This window comes from Rhyacophila brunnea, unplaced genomic scaffold (assembly GCF_057557595.1).
Source record: "Rhyacophila brunnea isolate RB1 unplaced genomic scaffold, BYU_Rbru_1.0 scaffold_3, whole genome shotgun sequence".
Lineage (NCBI taxonomy): Eukaryota > Metazoa > Arthropoda > Insecta > Trichoptera > Rhyacophilidae > Rhyacophila > Rhyacophila brunnea.
In genome coordinates, this window is record NW_028232965.1 from 28,002,490 (window position 1) to 28,021,356 (window position 18,867).

At 28.4% G+C, this 18,867-nt stretch overlaps 2 protein-coding genes across 2 annotated transcripts; both read right to left on the reverse strand.

Annotated features, from left to right (window-relative positions):
• Positions 1 to 1,286: 1,286 nt before the first annotated feature.
• On the reverse strand, positions 1,287 to 4,547 carry LOC147068156 (larval cuticle protein 16/17-like). Its single transcript, XM_085952340.1, has 3 exons — positions 4,418 to 4,547; positions 3,518 to 3,642; positions 1,287 to 1,816 (listed from the first exon to the last, which is right to left on the reverse strand). Exons 1-3 carry the CDS (start codon positions 4,424 to 4,426, stop codon positions 1,606 to 1,608), a joined length of 345 nt encoding a protein of 114 aa, XP_085808466.1. The 5' UTR covers positions 4,427 to 4,547; the 3' UTR covers positions 1,287 to 1,605.
• A 9,612-nt stretch (positions 4,548 to 14,159) lies between these two features.
• LOC147068157 (larval cuticle protein 1-like) lies at positions 14,160 to 16,380 on the reverse strand. Its single transcript, XM_085952297.1, has 3 exons — positions 16,328 to 16,380; positions 15,436 to 15,572; positions 14,160 to 14,651 (listed from the first exon to the last, which is right to left on the reverse strand). The coding sequence occupies exons 1-3, from the start codon at positions 16,334 to 16,336 to the stop codon at positions 14,441 to 14,443; spliced, it is 357 nt and encodes a 118-aa protein (XP_085808423.1). The 5' UTR covers positions 16,337 to 16,380; the 3' UTR covers positions 14,160 to 14,440.
• Positions 16,381 to 18,867: the final 2,487 nt, after the last annotated feature.

Consider the following 18,867-nt stretch of genomic DNA (forward strand, 5'->3'; position numbering starts at 1 on the left):
TAAAATTTCTTCAAAAATAATTGTAACTATATTGGACTAATTATTTTTTAGAATCTATATTTTATTATTATTTTAAGGCTCACAGTGATACAGGTTAACTTTATAATTAAATAGTTATGCATTTATAGTGATAAATTACGACATGTTAGTAATATTTTTTTGTGTAAACGTCTAAATATTCAAAAATATAGAACCACCTTCATTTGAAAGAGCCGTTGCACCGATTGTATACATAGTTAAGGTTCGACAAAAAATTACAGTCGATTATGATAATTTTGCGAAAGGGTCGCTTGATCTATAATGACAAAGTAGGATGTTGGTAGGACATTCTGATAAGTTTTTTATTATAACATAAAAAATACCAGGTAGCAGTACCATCCATAAATATTCGTGGTTTAGTTCTGCAACAAAAATTACTTGAAATTTAAAAAAAAAATCAGAAATATGCATTTTCAGACATAAGATCATTTTCAAAATCATGTTTTATATCCGACACCATACTTATTTATACCTTACCATCAATATGTCACAAATTAATTTGTATTATAATCTAATACTAGATAATATGCCAATACTTCACAGTAAGCAATTGTCAAACTATTATGAGAGTATTCCATCATGTGATTTCTTCTTTCACGAGCCGATTAAAATAAACGATTTGTTTATTTTCGTGGCAGTTTATCTTTTTGAATTTAGTACCTAATTGCTTAGTTAAATTGAATTTTTAATATTATTCAATGATAAGTGATTCTAAAAAGTTTTTTAATACAAACAGCATGTATATGTCCGAGTCAAAATAATATTTTATAACTACCAATATCAATATAACATTCTACGTCCATATTTTTTGTATTGTTTTGTTGTGTATAAAATAATATAATAATTTAATCTCATATTTTATTATGAGTTATTTTTATTTTGAATATGGAATTATTTTTTATTTTTTTTTTGCGTATGGACTTAACGCGCCTAAGTATTAACATGTTATCTTAGTTTATTGTAAACGACGTACGTAGTTGCAATTATTATACTCGTAAATGTATTGGTACACTTTTTTATTACTTACTAAATGTTGGTACGTGTGAGTAAAGTATTGTTATAGTTTAATATTATTAATTACTAATAATTGTAATATCGTTTTATTTATGTACCTATATCTTTTGTGATAAATACAGATTTATTGAATTTTTCGACGAACATCATTTATGGTATAATCATTTATGGTGATATGGTATATTTTCAGTGTGATCTAGGTAGTAGATAAGTAAGTAATAAAAAAACCAGTGTATTATATATATGTTTTTTATTATTAAATATTTAATGGGTTTAAATGTACAAGAGCTTAATGCATTTTGATATGAAAACAATCATTCAGCTATCAAAATGGACAAGCATTTTAAATAATAATATCATGGCAGTTTTTTAGTACTTGCAGAATGAGAAATCTCAAAAAAAATATAAGAAATTTCTCAGTCCTCAGTCCATTAATTGACAATGCACAGGAGCAACCGAATAACTTTGGTCAGCCCAATGGCGATGAAGTAATACTTCGGAGTGGCGTTCCGTTCCGTTCAAAGAGTATTGGCAGGCATTTCAGGGGTCAAATTATGCTGGGGGAGCTTTTGGGATGTGGTCTCCTTCGGCGTGGAAACCGGTCTCATCAGCGTAGAAGGTGACGCTGACTGGGACACCGTCGGTTCCTACGTAGGAGTATGATCCTCGAACGACGATAACCTGCTCATCTTTGCCTTCTTCGTTCTTGACGGTCTTGAGCTCTCCGGTTTCCTCGCGGGTGATTTGGTTCTCGGTTTCGAATCTAAGGAATAAAAGAAAACCATATTATTTATAAAATAAAGAAGATTTATATTTTACTAAACTTGGATTATAATTCTTATATATCTAAGCCCATAAAAAACTTCTTTGTTGGTTAATTCTAAATACCCTTAGTTCAAACTTCAAATATATTTGATAGAATCCGCAAGGAATGCACATGTAATAATAGCTTGTGTGATAGTAACTAGAGACTTAGCCAAATATATGTGATCGAATTCCCCATTGTCTAAGATATTTTATAAAAAAAAATGTTACTATCTCTTAAGAAATAATTAATTATATGCATTCAACTATTTACATATTATGTACTAATCATGGCAAATATTAATTATAATATTACAATAGAAAATAAAAATTATTTTGCCGAACACTAAATTATGAAATATTGAATAAAGTATTTTAAAACATCTATATCATAAAATTTTAAAATATTAAAGAGTTTTTTCGTTGTTGTAAAGGTATAATAAATTCAGTAATTATAATATCAGATCTAATGAGTTTGGTTTCATTTTTATATTCAAAGAAGTTATTGCATTACCTACGATTATTTTTATAACTGTGATAATATATTAGGCTTGACAGATTTTCTTCAGCCATTCTAGGCAATGTTTCCAAATCAAGAAGCACAGTTCATGAGGTCAAGCCATACATGTCAATATACTCAGTCGGCATACCTTACATAATGAGGTAAATAGCATACACATGAAAATATTAGATATGATTAACACACTTGGCAATATTTGCATTTTAAATTTCGACGACGAGTATTGAACACTGGTAGTAAGCCGGGAACTTTCATTTTCTCTCAAATTGTTTTGAATGTGACACTGACATGGATACCGAGTATTATGTCATGAGATGAGTAAAAAGATATTTGATTATATTATTTTTTGAACACAAAACGCCATGTCGTAGAGAATAACGAAGCAAGTATTTAAATATGAGAATAAAATTCGTAAAAATGCTAATTGGCTGGTTATCTTGTTCGACAACGATTCGAATTGTTTACATTTGAATATTTTGATAGTATTTTTGAATATTTGCATTTTATATTCTGATACAAATACATATTTTAATTCACATGCAGGAAACTGTTACACTTCTTAATTTTTAGCAAATACAGGATGTTTTTTTGTATTGTTTTGAATTTGATAATAATATTACTCAAAGAAAGCGCTACTGGTAATTATTTCAGTAATTACTAATCAGTTTAATTTGTATTATGGGTGACATCGAAAACTGAGAATATATGTAGCTATAAAACAAAGTAAATTGAATCTTTTCATTTCAAATAGAGCATAAGAGCATATCCCCTCCCCCCATAGAGTAGAGATTAAAAAATCAAAATATATTTTTATTACGAATTTGCTCAAACAATTAATTTTTTATTCGAAATCAAACATTTTATTTTTAAAAAAAAAACAACTTAACAAAAAATTTACTATTGCTATTAATTATTTTAATAATTGTATCTAAAAACTTATTTTTATCTTTTGTTTGTGTAGTATCTTTTATAGTAGTAAAATTATTACATTCTAATGTTCTTATATTTTTGAATATTTAAGAAGTTTAAAGTTAAGTTTAAAGTTACTATTTAAGAAGTATAATATAATATTCGTAATAATATGTTTTCACTAACGATTTTTTTTTGTGACGATAATATAAGAGCTATAGTTTAACAAACCCGAATTGATAGGGTCCTTCTGGGGCTTGGTCGAAGTTTGACTTCAAGATCTTGAAGACGGGACCTTGCTCCTTATCTATTGGGCCAGCATAAGCCAGCGCGACGGCGAAAAGGAAAACGATAGCCTGGAAATAAGACAATTAATTATAAGTACCCATCAACATTTTTGTTGGTAACTTAACGATAAAAATTTATTTTAAATTCATTGTAAAATATTTAGTCGGATATAACTTTTCCATAAATTGATATACTTAAGTCCCTTTTAAATAAATTAAAAATAAATTAAACAAAATGATAATTTATTCTTGGTTTATCATAATATACAATATTTTGTTTATAAAAATATTCAATAAAATATGTTTATTACATATTATGTAATATTATATATTATGTAATATTATATATTCTATGAATATTTACTTGTTGATATGCGAGTATTGTTACAACCATATTTCGGAAAGTAATTAAAATAATTGTATTTTTATAATTTCAAAAAAAAGTGCACCAAATGCAATATATATTTAAAATTTGAGACACATTCTAAAATTCTATAAGTAATATGATATAAAACGACTAATTGACAGTTACTATTACTTCTATTATTTATTGTTATCCACGACAATAAGATGTCTGGGGATGCATTAATGCACTTATTAAATGAATAATTAATTGCCATGATGAAGTAAAATCCAGTCACTTATTCATTTGCACACATAGTTGTTAGATTTAAAAAAAAAAAACACGCTGTATAATATTATCGAAATTCACTATTTTAGTAAACTTTTGTTTACATTATGTTTTCCGATTTAAACTTTGCAATTTAAACACTTATTCTCTGAGAAGTGCGTTTGTTTATTATTATCGCAATTCTTTAACTGTGTCAAAGCATAACCAACTTACCACTTTCATGATGATGCTAGTTAGTTCTGTTTGACAGAGATGAAATGAGAAACTGATGCCATAATCACGGAGGGATCCTCTTTTATACAAATTTCAAATCATCTAAAAACAAGTATTGCGCCTCCTCTACTCATCCCGCGTTTTTTTTCTCACCTGCTTTGACATTTATACAAAATTAAGAGTCCATCACATCACACATCTTCAATTCATTTCAAACACAGTGCGGCTGATAAAACGATACTTACGATACAACACTAATTAAACCAATCACTAAGCCCCATCTCAAAACTGATGGGAACTCTTTAAATTATTTTTTTTTACAAAATGCTAATTCTTACATCAAATCTAACCGATATTAAAATATACCTTTAAATGATCATAGTGTAAGCATAATATTGTTATCAATTCTACTATGTACCTATTAATTAGATGAGATACTGATTTCAAGCATATTTCATAATTAAAACGCGTCATCTTGCGAAAAACTTTTTTATATTGTCCTAAATAAATAACATATATTATTTTACTTGCATAAATTAGCATTTAAAAATTAGTATTTTGCAATTAATCTTAATAATCTCATAATAAAAACAACTTTTTATTGAAATTAATGTATTGTTCCAAAATTGACTTACTTACTCACAACATTGTAAACATAACGTTTAGAACATAATATTATACCTAATAACTTTAATAACTCAATGTATTAATTATATAATCTGTAATACGTTATGGTAATATCATAGTTATTTCTACCTATACAATGACATAAAACACGAAAACGCTATAAATTCAATCCTTGCCAGTTTATAAATTATACATAATTTGGAAACATTCCGTGGCTTAAGAACCTCCATGATTGATACGAGTGCAGCTCCACTGAACTGTTCCGGGTAGCAGACGACAAAGATAAGATCGCCTTGATGGTGGCCGACCTCCGCTAGGGGATGGCACAATAAGAAGAAGGAAACATATTTTCAAGAAGATTTTTTTGTAATAAGTACGACTATGTTTCTGGTATCTTTAAAATTATAGAGCTTCAATAATGGATGCTACATCATTTAAATTCGTATGTACTATTCATTGTTTAATTATAGTTAAGTGAAATTATTTAAACAAGTTTCAGTTTGACGTAAGTTTTGAAAGAAAAAACATATATGTAAGAGAACATTGAGAATTTGTATGAGAATTAAAGGTCCATGGGGTTCATTTTTTGCTTTAATTTCATATTTTTAAACTCCATCTCTATACAAGAAGAATTATTTTGACATCTTTGGTACTTATCAAACTACAGTAACATATTTAATATAACATCGATACAATCCATTGTGTTTAATAATATTTTAAGACTTGACAGTATTATCAAATTAACTTATAATATTCTATTTATGTGAGTACCAATTGAACTATTGTATGTTACTAATATACGTTATATCATCATATCTTATAGTTTAGCTGATTTAATTGTAGCTATAACCTTTGAATAAACATTTAATTTAATTACATGATTGAAAAATATTTTGACGCTTCAAGTATTTATGATTTTTTATGGCGTTTAATTTATAAATCTAAAATTAACAAAACATAAACGTATACACATTTACACAGATGTTATAAAACGACATAGAAACATTGTCAAGCATTGTAGGCATATAGTAATAAACCTTGAGATAAAAATCACAACCATTTTACAAATATATATAATATATATTTTAGTATAGGTACTTACTCAAAAAAATATTGTTTTTATATCAATGACATAATATTTTAAGAATCTGTAATCCTTACTCAAGTTTTGCGGTAGCTTTTTCATTTTTGTTGTGTGAATTTTCAGAACTTATATCATTAATAATTTCATCTGTCCATTTATAATAATACATAATATTATATTATCATGCTGTATAAATATTCATTTATAATATATCTTTTAACGCTATGAACACTAATATTCATATAGATGATATTAGCTTACATTATTATTATGTAATTGGTTACTTTAATAATTATTTATTGGAATAAAGGTAATGATTATTTTTTAAATATACGTGGTCTTCTGAGTATATCCATGTGAGTTGTATCTATCGGTTGGAGACTGCATGTTGGATGGAGGTGAATGATTATAACATACGTACATTATATTAATACACAGTTGGATGTTGTGCTACGCGAAATAGCGCGCGGCAATTTTTATATGCGAATAAAAAGTATAAGTTCAATATCACTAGTTTTCAGGAGAGCCTAAAAAGATTAAAGTTGGTAAAACTTTTTACAGAATAAATCAAATATGCATTATGGATTAATATACATATTCAACTCATTTTCTAATTTTTAAAACTTACTTTTTCTTTTTCACAGAGATTTATTATTTATATTTGGTGTCAGTAGAGTTGAGTATTTCCCGAGAAAATCTCAATCTCGAGATTCGGGATTTCCAGAAAAGAATTCTCTGGAATTCTCGAGATATCGGGTAATTCAAAAAATCTGTAAAAATCCTAAAATCAGTGTAAAAACAGACAAATTCCAAAAAAAATATGTTTTTTTTATTTATCTAAGAAAAACAAAATAGAAGATTCAAAACATTACTTATTAAAATGGGATTTCAAAAAATACAGACTGTCAATCGCTGCGTCTGACAATCGCATATTCTTTTGAGACACAAAATTCCCTGATGTTGCAAAAATTGCACTCATTTTGAGTTGACGTTGGCTTAATTGTGTTAAATGCCCCGATCAGTCTTTGAACGTTTTTTGTTTTCTGTCCACTTTTTTCATATAGAAAATCATTTTTTCATTTAATATTTGATAATGAAGAAATCCCGAATCCCGAGAAAAGATTCTCGAGATCCGGGATTTCCCGAAATGTTAAAAATTTCAATTCTCGAGATTCGGGATGGAAAATCTCAAAAATTTCTCGAGAATTCCGAGGTGTAAGTTTTTTTTTCTGAAATATGTTCAGTTTATTTAAATTAACATTTTTACAGAATCTTCCGAATCATACTTATTTGTAAACGTTAAAAAATCACACAGTCACTCTTTGATACCTCTAAATCGTTTACTAATTTTTGGATTACGTTTTTACAGAGTTGATAAAATTACTTTATTATGATTTTTTTTTAAATTGCATAGTAATTGTTGTAACTGTTGTAAGTAGTAAATTCAGTACTTAATAAAAATCATGCCAAAGGTGGATGGTCAGTGTTAAGATTAAACTCAAGAACCTCTTTAGGATAACATTTTTTTGGATTGTTTAAATTCTACATTGCATGTACAATTGTCTGGAATGCGTAATTGCATTTAAAGAATATTAAATGCCAACAACATACCGATTCAGTATGATAAATGGAAATATTTTTTGCTGTATATCCACGATTTTTCAGGTGTTATAAATGTCAGAAACGATGTCCAAAACGAAATGAGGAAATATTAAACATTGTAATATATTAAAGTGTTAATGTTTCATTATAATTTTTGAAATTCAAAAAAATATTGAAATAACGTATAATGGTATTTGTACATTTTTACGTTTTTTTTTAATTCTTACTATCATTTATTTCATCTTAATGTCGATATGACAATAATATTTTAATGGTTATCTTTTACATTAATCCTTGGTGACCTAACGAATAATAAAAATGTACGTAATAGCGATTTTCAATGTCAAGATACTAATAAAGAGTCGTGTGCCTTTAACAGTAAGCGCATAACGAAGCGAAAGTCAAATCAAATATCCTTATTACAACATTTGAAGTACAAGTGGAGAAGGCCGTCAAAATCCAAAAGGTTTCACATGATAAAACATTGATCAACGTGTATGCATTTTTTTCGCTCCTCTTCATTCCAAGGTCATACAAATTCGACTTTTTAAACTACTCATTGATTTGATGTATTATATTTAAATAAAATATATAAAATACATGCAGAAATTCAGCACCATTGCGTATAGTCGTTTTTTTTCAAAATCCGGTTAGTCTGAGAGAGTTTAAACTAACTATTTATACTCCCGGATGCAAGTTTAATATTAATATCTACATACTTTGATCTTGGTATTGTTTTTATCCCGTCAATACATATTATTAATTATGAAAAACAATAAATTAAAAAAGAAAGAACGGCATTAGCGGCCAGCGGGAGAATATATTTATTATATACCTATTTACATTCAGGTACAGACTATTTAATTCGACTTCTTACACTATAAGCAGCTGAAAGGGTTAAACAACAAGTGAATATTAATATAATAAGTGAATAAAAACAATGTCAGTATTGCTATACCTGTCATTTGATTTTAATCATTCACACATTTAAATAATCCATTTAAATCTGTTAACCTGCAGTCTCAATTAATTGGTGGTAACAGTAAACAAAAATGAAATATTTTTGATGCGCCATTAGCCCACTATGGCTGAGCGGCTATTCGTCAGGTTTATAATGTCATTTGTCCCGGAATCGAGTACCGGGTCTGGCAAAAACCGTTGAATCCAGAATATGGACATAATAAATATGTTTACGAGTAACAAATGACTAACCATCGAATGCTCGTAAAACAAAACAATGTAAGGTACCACTTCGTAAGGCGGTCTAGGAAAAAAAGATAGTTGATAACTCGTACTAACTTTTTAACATAGGTGGATAAAGATATCGTTAAAGAAAACTACACTGTATCTAAAAACTACCAGTTATCTCTCTTTGAAAGCGTCCGCTCATTACGATAGCTAGCCGTTGAAACACGACGCAACGGCTGATGGGTGATACGTTCAGATTATATACCTACTGGGTATTTAAAACTACGGAAATTAGGAAAGTAATACGATGACGTAAGTCGATGAAGTTTCTGACGGTTATGCGAAGCTATTCTATACATAAGCGGCTATCGGCAGTTATCGACGGTAGTTTATCATATTTATGTATTGACGAGATTAATTTTTACAATAAGTTAAACTCTAAACTGTCAAAACTGTCTATTTCGCTCTAAAAGTTTATTATCGCTCTATTGTAACAATTATAATACCTCTAAACATAAATATGATACACTACCGTCGATATCCGTCGATAGCCGCCTTATGTATAGAATAGACCCACTGCGAGGGCTTAGTGTCAAACAACACTATCTACAAAATTGCAACTTTACAGGAGAGCCAAAAATCGTTATTTTAGATTCTTGTAACTCAACAAGGGATATGTTTATTTAAAACCTAATGTTAATATTTTATAATTTATTGTGTATTGTACATTTATCTTGCTTATGATGATGTTAAAATTTATAGGGATAGTTTTTAAAAAAATATGAAAACAAGGGTAACTTATGTAGTTAGCGTTAAACTTTACTGGCGATTTAATAAGAAATTAGAAAAGATTGACATAACGTTGTTTGGCTATCATGTAGCCGTAAATGTAAAATAACGTTATCTCAAAAAAAAAAAAAACACTTTTTTGTAGATAACATTGTCTGACTTTAAGCACTCGACTGGTCTTAATAAAATAAAATTATTTGCATGTGCGTAGTATATTATTATATTCTGTTGTATTTTATATAATATTATGTTATTCAAATAAGTTAATTATAATACTATAATTATTAGAGTTAGCATTTAGGCAGCATTTCAGGAAGACATACCTCCACGATAGACTTCAAATTTGACTGACTGCTTGTTACCATTGTAATGACACGCAATTTTTATGTTATACGATGAGTAAATTGCAATGGTTCTCAGTCAGAGAGAATCCGCATTCCGATAAGATCTACGGATACAATAATTCCATATAGGGCACATCTTGTACTTGCAATTTTTAGTATTGATGTTGAATTGTGTGCAAATGACATAACGAGTTTATTGCGGAATTATCTTCAACAACTACCATTCATGAATTTATTCAGATATACTTGTACCTACCTGCACTTCTTACTCATCGTATGACTATGTATTTGAAGAACAAAGGTTAAAGGCACAAACATTTTAGGTCATAATGACAAGTTATAGGTATACCTTATGAATTATTTCATAAATACTTGACTTTGATCGTATCTACATATAAATTAATAGTGTTAAATATTAATAATTATTTTAGTTGGAAAGACATAGAACTCGTTATAATTAAAATAAATTAACATAAGTACCTAATCAATACTTAATCTATGTAATATTTATTATAATGACATCAGTATAATGACATAGACCATATTTTTTTTCTTCTTCTTTTTTTCTAATTTTACTTATTAAGGAAACAAACGGTTACATTTTGATTTCAGAAATATGTTTAAAAATAGAATAGTGAAAAGTTATTGTAACCAACAAAGTTTCCATCTTCCATCTTCAAAGTTTCATTTTTCTTTTATTAATTTAGGTAACCAAAAGATAAATAAATATATATATTTTTGTGATATACCTTCCCGAATGTATTTATATAATCATTATCTGAAACTGTATTTGTGAAATTTTCAAAAATCTGCAAAATTAAGCAAGTACAAAAAATCTCACATAAATATCAACTCTTCGGTTGGTGATGACATCTTTATTGTTAGTAAATAAATATCAATTTTGTCTTTTAATATGCTTAATATGAAAATATGTGATAGGATATTCAGTTGTTTTCAACAGCCTTGGTGTGATTTATTTTTATTTCGCTCAATAAAGATATCAACATGATATATGAGAGCTCTGAGAAAATAATGTAAGTTTTAAAAGGTATTGACTTATCAAGCTAATATATTTAATCCAATTTGCATGTGCTAATGCAAATGTGTATACTTTACAAATTAGTATTACGAGCATTCAATCGATAGTTAATCAAACCCTGTATTAAAACTCACTAAACTCACTAGTCGCAAATACATCGGGTATGATTTCATGAAATAATTAATTGCACTGACAAGATACTCACCCGTCAAAATAAAGGTAATTAAGGCCAAATTCCTAAAACACAATATGTGCAAAAGTTACGTGCATTTACTTATTGGGAGCAATGATTGTCCTTGACATATTCGCAAAAAATACACTTGGATACATTTTCTTTTTGTGTGAATTAATTACTCCTACAAAAAGTTTTTCACCAAATTGCATATAATTATGGGCTATCAAATGAAATTAATCTTAAAATTCTAAGACTGTTTGATAGGTTTTTTTTTTGTTGATAATGTGATGAGTGATGTGTAATAACATTATATATTTTGATATACCGTTTTACGTAAAGATTCCGGCCATTCACACGTCATCAACGTCTATCTATGTATGATCAATTAATTATTATAATATTTTCCGTGTTTTTTTAAATAGCGTAGCTTTATTTGGCTTAACTAATTTAGGTTATATATATTTTTTTAATATAGTTGCTAATGGAACGATATTCTTGTATAAACAGTAGGTGGTTACGGGTCTGAATGTGTGATATTTTCAGTGTTTTCATAAAACATAATAATTGGATAAACTTTTGAGACAGTATATCAATGTATATAATAATTATGTACTTATCTGAAATCAAGTATCATTCATCCGTATCACTCACGAAAATTACATCAGCCATGAAGTGAATATGATTATCACACAATTAAAATAAAACATTATGCTACTGTGTTTTATAGAAAGTTAGAAGATTAAAATTTATCTTGAAGACAGTCATATTAATCTGAAAATATTTTTAGACCATAATTCCAACTGAACTAATACTATAGCTAGACTACCACAAGGCTTCGTGCATGTACTCTCCTAGTATAATATTTATACTATAGATATGCTTAGCCCAGAAAGCGCTCGACTAGGCCTCTGTTTGTTTAATAATTGACGTATAAAAATGAATTAATGCAAACAAAAATATATTAAAGCTATCTTTCGTGAGGTGTCGAAGATACCGATGGAGCCGTAAAATAATCAGCATACAAATGCACAGAACTAAAATTCCTTGAACCCATATTATCAAATACTTTAGTCTTTTCAGCTCCACAATAAATTATTATCCCGACACTAGTTTTAATACATGCAGGGTTACTACGAGTACATTTAGGGTGAGAAACGGGAGACCAAACTTCCCTCGATGTTAAACTAAATATCAAATGAACACTCATACAATATAAATGCCAACGAGTGTATCCATAATTTATAAAAAATAATACCACAAAATAAATAATTTCAGAGGAAGACTCTTAACTCCAACCATAGACCTCATGCACATTTTTTTCAATGGGGCATTGCACCTTCTGCCCTCAGTTTTGGGGAAGAAATAAACTTATGTGCCGTTGTTATCGGGTCTGTTACTATTTTTTTTGTTGCAGTATTACGTATATACACTCAAAACTGAGCTCCTCTAACTATAACTTAATCGCCTTAAATGTACATAGAAAATTAGCTTAAACATAGAGGTTTAACCTTTTTTCTCTTTATTTTACACCTAACTGTAAAAACACTGTACCTAATACATACTAACAGAAACGTAAATTTCCCACACCATCATCGCCAACACCACAGATTAAGAGGATAAAAAATATATTTATTAAAATAAAACCAAAAACATAACCGCTTGGATAACCCAGTTATCTGAAATGGAAGAAACTGAAATAATATACGCTAAATCGGATTACCAAAAATTAGGTGATACAGAATTTTACAAGATACGGCAGCGGAGATAGCTTGTAGCAGACAAAGAAGACTGAATGATGCGAAAGTTACAGGGGGCTGAAGTAGGTAAAATAAAGTGATAATGTTGTTAGAAAATTACGTAACGTTAGTATTGCAGTTTATATTATTAGTTATAAAAAATACTGTTTTTGATTGACGTCGTGGCATGCAAATTTTTCTAGTAAATAGTACAGGAAATTATTTTGGTATGCACATATGGTTAAGGACAAATATTAATGTTATGTTATTTGATGACTTTATAATATTCATACGGAAGGTCGCATGAATTCTATTGTGGTAACAGTGATGAAATACCGTGACATTTTGACTCTGCAATATAATATTGATTAGTATGAATATTTGGCCTTTATAAGCAATATTGCGTTAATGCATTATGTTATGACTTGACCCCTAGTCAAACATTCTTATGGCACTTTTCGATTCACTAATTATCTAAGGATTATATAAGATTTTTTTATTTTTTTTGTTCATTAATCGATACAATTAACTTTCGTTAAAATACCGTAATTTAAGAATGAGGTTTCATAACCATTTACGATTTATATAATGGATTTTATTGTTCTTTTTTACGGCCATGTCAAAAAGTTTACAATGTTGAAAATCGACGGCATGTCATGCCGCCTAAATAAAACCACCCGATTAGGTCATAGATTGCATCTAAGAATTACACACTCTAATGAACCGATTCTTTTTCATATTATTTACTTTTTTCAGCAATGTCTCATTTTAAACGTACATATTTAGTTAATTATATTAGATACCTAGTCAATATGTATAATTTAATAATGGTTAAAACTGGTATTAGCCACTGATTTGGAAAAGCATTGTCAATAATTGAAATTGTCACTTAACAATATCACTCTAAGTGAATGAAATCGATGTTGACCGTTATTAAATTTAATAGATCATGTACTATTTATAATTTTTATATGTTGATTCTCGAAGGATTGTCAGTTAATATTATCAGAGTGGTAAATATACCTAGTTAGTTAAACGGTTTGAAAATGTTTGGTTTCATGAATGCTTTCCAGTTTAATACGTAAATGTACACATAATTTTTAATGCAGTTTTTATAACAGAACATATAAAGCTATTCGGGATATAAAAAGAAGGACATTTTTTATTTTTTTAAATATTTATTTCAACTTTTTTTATATATTTTACATGTGCACATTAGTTGCATGGCTCACGCCGCTTCACCAAGACTTATAATTAAATTTCAATCAAGCGGCGATTACATTATGGAAACTATCAAACGCACGTGTTTCCTAATAAAATTTAGGAATCACATCGCTATCAGTCGAGTAGGTACAATTTATAGTATTCACAATCATAATTCACTTGGGCGTTCCGTTTTTATTGCATTTTTTTCAAATATAATAATTGGTATTAAGTTCTTAGACCACTGGGGCAACGGGGAGGTGAGCACCTTCTGCGTGGAAACCATTCTCATCAGCGATGTATGTGACGGTCAGGGGTTTGCCATCTTCTCCAGGGTATGAGTATGATCCACGGACAACGATGACGGCCTCATCTTTTCCTTCTTCGTTCTTGACGGTTTTCAGCTCACCGGTTTCCTCGCGGACAATAGCGTTTTCGGTTTCGAATCTGGAATTCGTAGTAAAGGCAATCTTAGGAAACTACTAGTACTAGAACTTATTCTACTATATATAGAACTACTTCAAAATTTGTTAAACTTATTTCACTCAGATCGTGATAAAACCGAGAGCTTTACATAATCTGCATCAGTTTTAGAAATTAAATTAAATAATATGTTTATATATATTTCTTACAAAAACACTCTATTTTTATTTGTCGGAAAACATATTATAATCAAATTGAGGCTATTAGTTTCAAAGTTGGTAACCTCCATTTTAATTTTTTAAATATTTTTATTTATTTTGGTTCTTTGTATTTATATTCATAAATTATTAAATTTAGGTCTTTGTTTTTTGCTAAACTGGTAATAAACTGGAGGTTGGTGGCAAAGTCGGTTATATTCATAGGTCGTCATTTTATTTTAGTTTAAACATTCTTTTTATAAATTTCATTTTGTTATTCGATTTTTCTAATTATTTACTAAGATATTTGTAAAAAGAAAACATTTTATTTGCAGTCCTAACTGTGATGTTTTTAAGTCATTATCCGAAAATGGCGAAAAATATTGGTAACTGACTTTTAAACTAATAACCTCAATTAAGGTTTATTTTTTTCTACAACTGTAACTGTTCAAAATACTTAAACTCATTGAAACAATTAAGATATTTGTATTTTATACAGTAATATACGATTCGTTATTATTGATAACTAAAACTGACAGAGCCCTTCACTATTCTATATAAACCAGTACTTTTATGCCGTGGTTAACTTTATAAAGTAGAAATCTATTTACCCGAAGTTGTATGGGCCAGCGGGATCCTGGTTGTAGTCTGATCTGATGATTTTGTAGGCAGCATCCTTTGATGGTGGTGGGTCTACTGGTCCAGCTGTGACAACGGCGACAGCGACCACGAAGAAGAAAACGACTGACTATAAAATCGAAAAAAAAATCATTATTTGTTAAATTGCTAGATACAATTTTTCAGCAATTAATGGATTTTTCTTAATTACGATTTCTGAATAAAAATGCACATTGGAATTTAAAAAAATATATTTACCTAGGTAAAGTTATTCTTAATTATTATTTTTTTTTTTGAAAAAAATATTTGTCATTATCTGTTAAATTACCTAATAAAAAAATCAGCAATTAATAGATTTCTCTTAATTACGACTTCCGAATAATAAAATACATTGGAATTTAAAAAAAATGATTTGTTTGAAAAGTTTAAAGTTATGTGTTTTAAAAAATAAAACATAATTATATTATAAATATTTTCAACGTTAAAATTAACTGCCTCATAGTTATAAACTAAATATATAGAATATTGAAGTCGAGATAGGTCTTCTGTTTACGATGTATTTAATTTTTTTGGCTGATAATTAAAATAAATATTTAAAAAATAACAATAGTAAATTTATTAAAAATGTAATATGTTATGAAATTTTAAATTCATTGAATGCTTTCAATAAATATTAATTTTCCTAATAATGGCATGCGTGTTAATCGTTTATGCGTAGAGTATTATTTTTTTTTAAATATTTAATTGTTTTCTATGTTATAAATTATTTTATGTTACTATCGAAACCTCGGCGCTAAAAAGTTGTTATATGAGTGATTAAACACATAGTGGAAAATCCAATTAATTAATTAAAAAGAAACATCTAAACAATTCAGATTTACTCACGAATTGCATGTTGATTTTGTTGATCTTACTATGAAGTCAGATACTAAACTGATAACATCTTTTGGTGACATCCCTATTTATACTGATTCAAACGTATTCTTGAAACTAGTTGACGTAGCCTTTGAATCTTAATTTTAGTAATGATTAAATTTCTTGTGGCGGGAATAAATTAAAAAAAGTCGCTGAAACCGGATAAATAATCAAAACCAGTCTTCATATTTCGCATTTCAAAACTATTGTATTTTCGGGCCGACTATTTCTTTTTTTAAGATGGATCAATGATAACATCATTTTTATAGATACTATTCAAGAATTTACTATTTATAGCATATGATAATAATATTGTATATATGTATACAATATTATATTAAATACAATATTAGGTAGGTACCTACTATTACTACTAGTCAAAGTTGTTTACACCGAATTATACTTAAGATACTCGTACTACGAATACGATGAATTCATTACAATGTAACATCTTTTCTTCGTATTCTTCAGCGCTATATTCCAGTGGGTCTATTCTATACCCATCGACCGCTAAAGTGATAAAGTGATAAATATTATCAAACTTAGGGTAGGTTTGTATCAAAATATTAGCACTTATTGTAACAATTACACGAAGTTGGTTTTTATTGTTGTAATAAGTGCTATATTTTAACAGCACCTATCTTACTGCTGTTAAAATAAAGCACTTATTGTAACAATAAAAACCAACTTCGTGTAATTGTCACAATACGTGCTAATATTTTGATACAAACCTACCCTAAGTTTGATACTATTTAACACTTTAGCGTTCGATAAGTATAGAATAGACCCACAGGAAGGGATAAAAACAAATACCCGCTACCGACTCTTATTCCTTGCTCTAATTTCCAGACCTCCCACACCACCTCATTCTAGGCCTTAAGTTTATTTCTGTTATATATCCACGTGGTCAGGATCTTTATTAGGTACGGTATTACGGCACGCGTGCCACTTGTGGCATGCCAGATTATTTTACATGGCACGCGATTGTTTTATTTTAAAGAGAAAATAAATAACTACTTATAATGTGAAATATATCTTCATAAATATTTAAAAAATAATGAAAATAAAAATAATCAATCATCAAACCTAATGAAATTTATCGACAGTCATTTAAATATAACAACTACTGCTTGTTATGTTGCTTCAAAAATAATCGCTCAAATTCAAAAGAAAACCGTTCAGTGGTAGAGAATATATTATAAAAAGCATGGTTAAAATGCTCCCACGATCTCTTTGAAAATTTTGAAAACAATGAAAAAATGTTCAAGGAACAAAAGATGTGGCGTTGGCTAGAAACATGGTGAACGAAGAACTCAATTGCAATTTTTAAACATTTTTAATAGAATTCTTAAAAACTATTTTTTCATTTTTATCCCCGTGGAAAACTGCTTGGCACGTCTGACAGTAGACAGATAATATTTGGGAAATTTTAGCACGCGTACGTAAAAAGGTTCGCCAACCCTGTCATAAGGTATTCTCTCAATGTGGCTTACTCATCGCAATTAATTGTGCCTTACAGAATTTACTAATGTTGGACCTACTCAAAAAAAAATATTGAAAATCCCATAAATCTTATTCTTTATAATAAAATGAGAAGGTTCTTTGGCAACATCATGCGAAATTACAAATAACAGCTACAGTTAGTCATACTAGGAAAAATAGTTGACTTTAAATAAAACGCATTGTTTAGTTGAAGATTCTGCTTCACTGATTCGACCAAAGTAAATGAAGACAATAAAACAACGGAAATCAACCTTCATTTAAAATATTATGGTACATAGAGAAGGATAATAAGTATACAATAAATAAATGCAACTGAATTATCATGGAAATGGAAATTTAGCTATTTTATGTGTAGATAATACGAGTATATGAATAGTTCATAAATTATTATAAAAGGTAAATCACATAAAACTTAGTACGTAAGGTAGACATATTATGTTCTTGATTCCCATCTCACAACAGAGTTAATGCAGTTCTAAACTATAAAGTTTTTTTTAAAAGCTTTTTAGGAGAACTGATTTGTAGCATTTTTCACAGTATGCTGGATAATAAGTTAATTTAAAACATGGATAGGCTAAAAATTGATAGCAAAACTTCGATTTGAATTACAAAGTGAAGCTGAATTTTACTCGTTTGCACACAAACTTTAATGCTTTTGCTGTCTTCTTAATAGTAATTTGGAGATTTGCAAAATCAAGTTCATGTTACATTTTATTAGGTATTTGTTAACCGTAGAATTTGGGATCTAAAATTAATTAAATACTATTAAATCATATATAAGTATTTATAACATAGTTAATTGATAAATTTTATAAAATACTTCAGTATCCTAATTATTTTTAATAATAAATAAAAAGTTTGTATAGATATCTCAATATTATGTCATAATTATATTTGTTACACCTTGTATAACATAAAACACGTAAAAATATAAGGAAAATTAGTTTCGTGCATAATCGATATGTGTATTATCGAAAATAATTATCTACTCATCTTGCCTAAATGTT

Coding starts and splice junctions, on each gene's coding strand:
- LOC147068156 (XM_085952340.1), bottom strand. Junction 1,817..3,517: donor GAAGGACCCTATCAATTCGG/GTTTGTTAAACT, acceptor TTTATTCCTTAG/ATTCGAAACCGAGAACCAAA.
- LOC147068157 (XM_085952297.1), bottom strand. Junction 14,652..15,435: donor GCTGGCCCATACAACTTCGG/GTAAATAGATTT, acceptor TACGAATTCCAG/ATTCGAAACCGAAAACGCTA.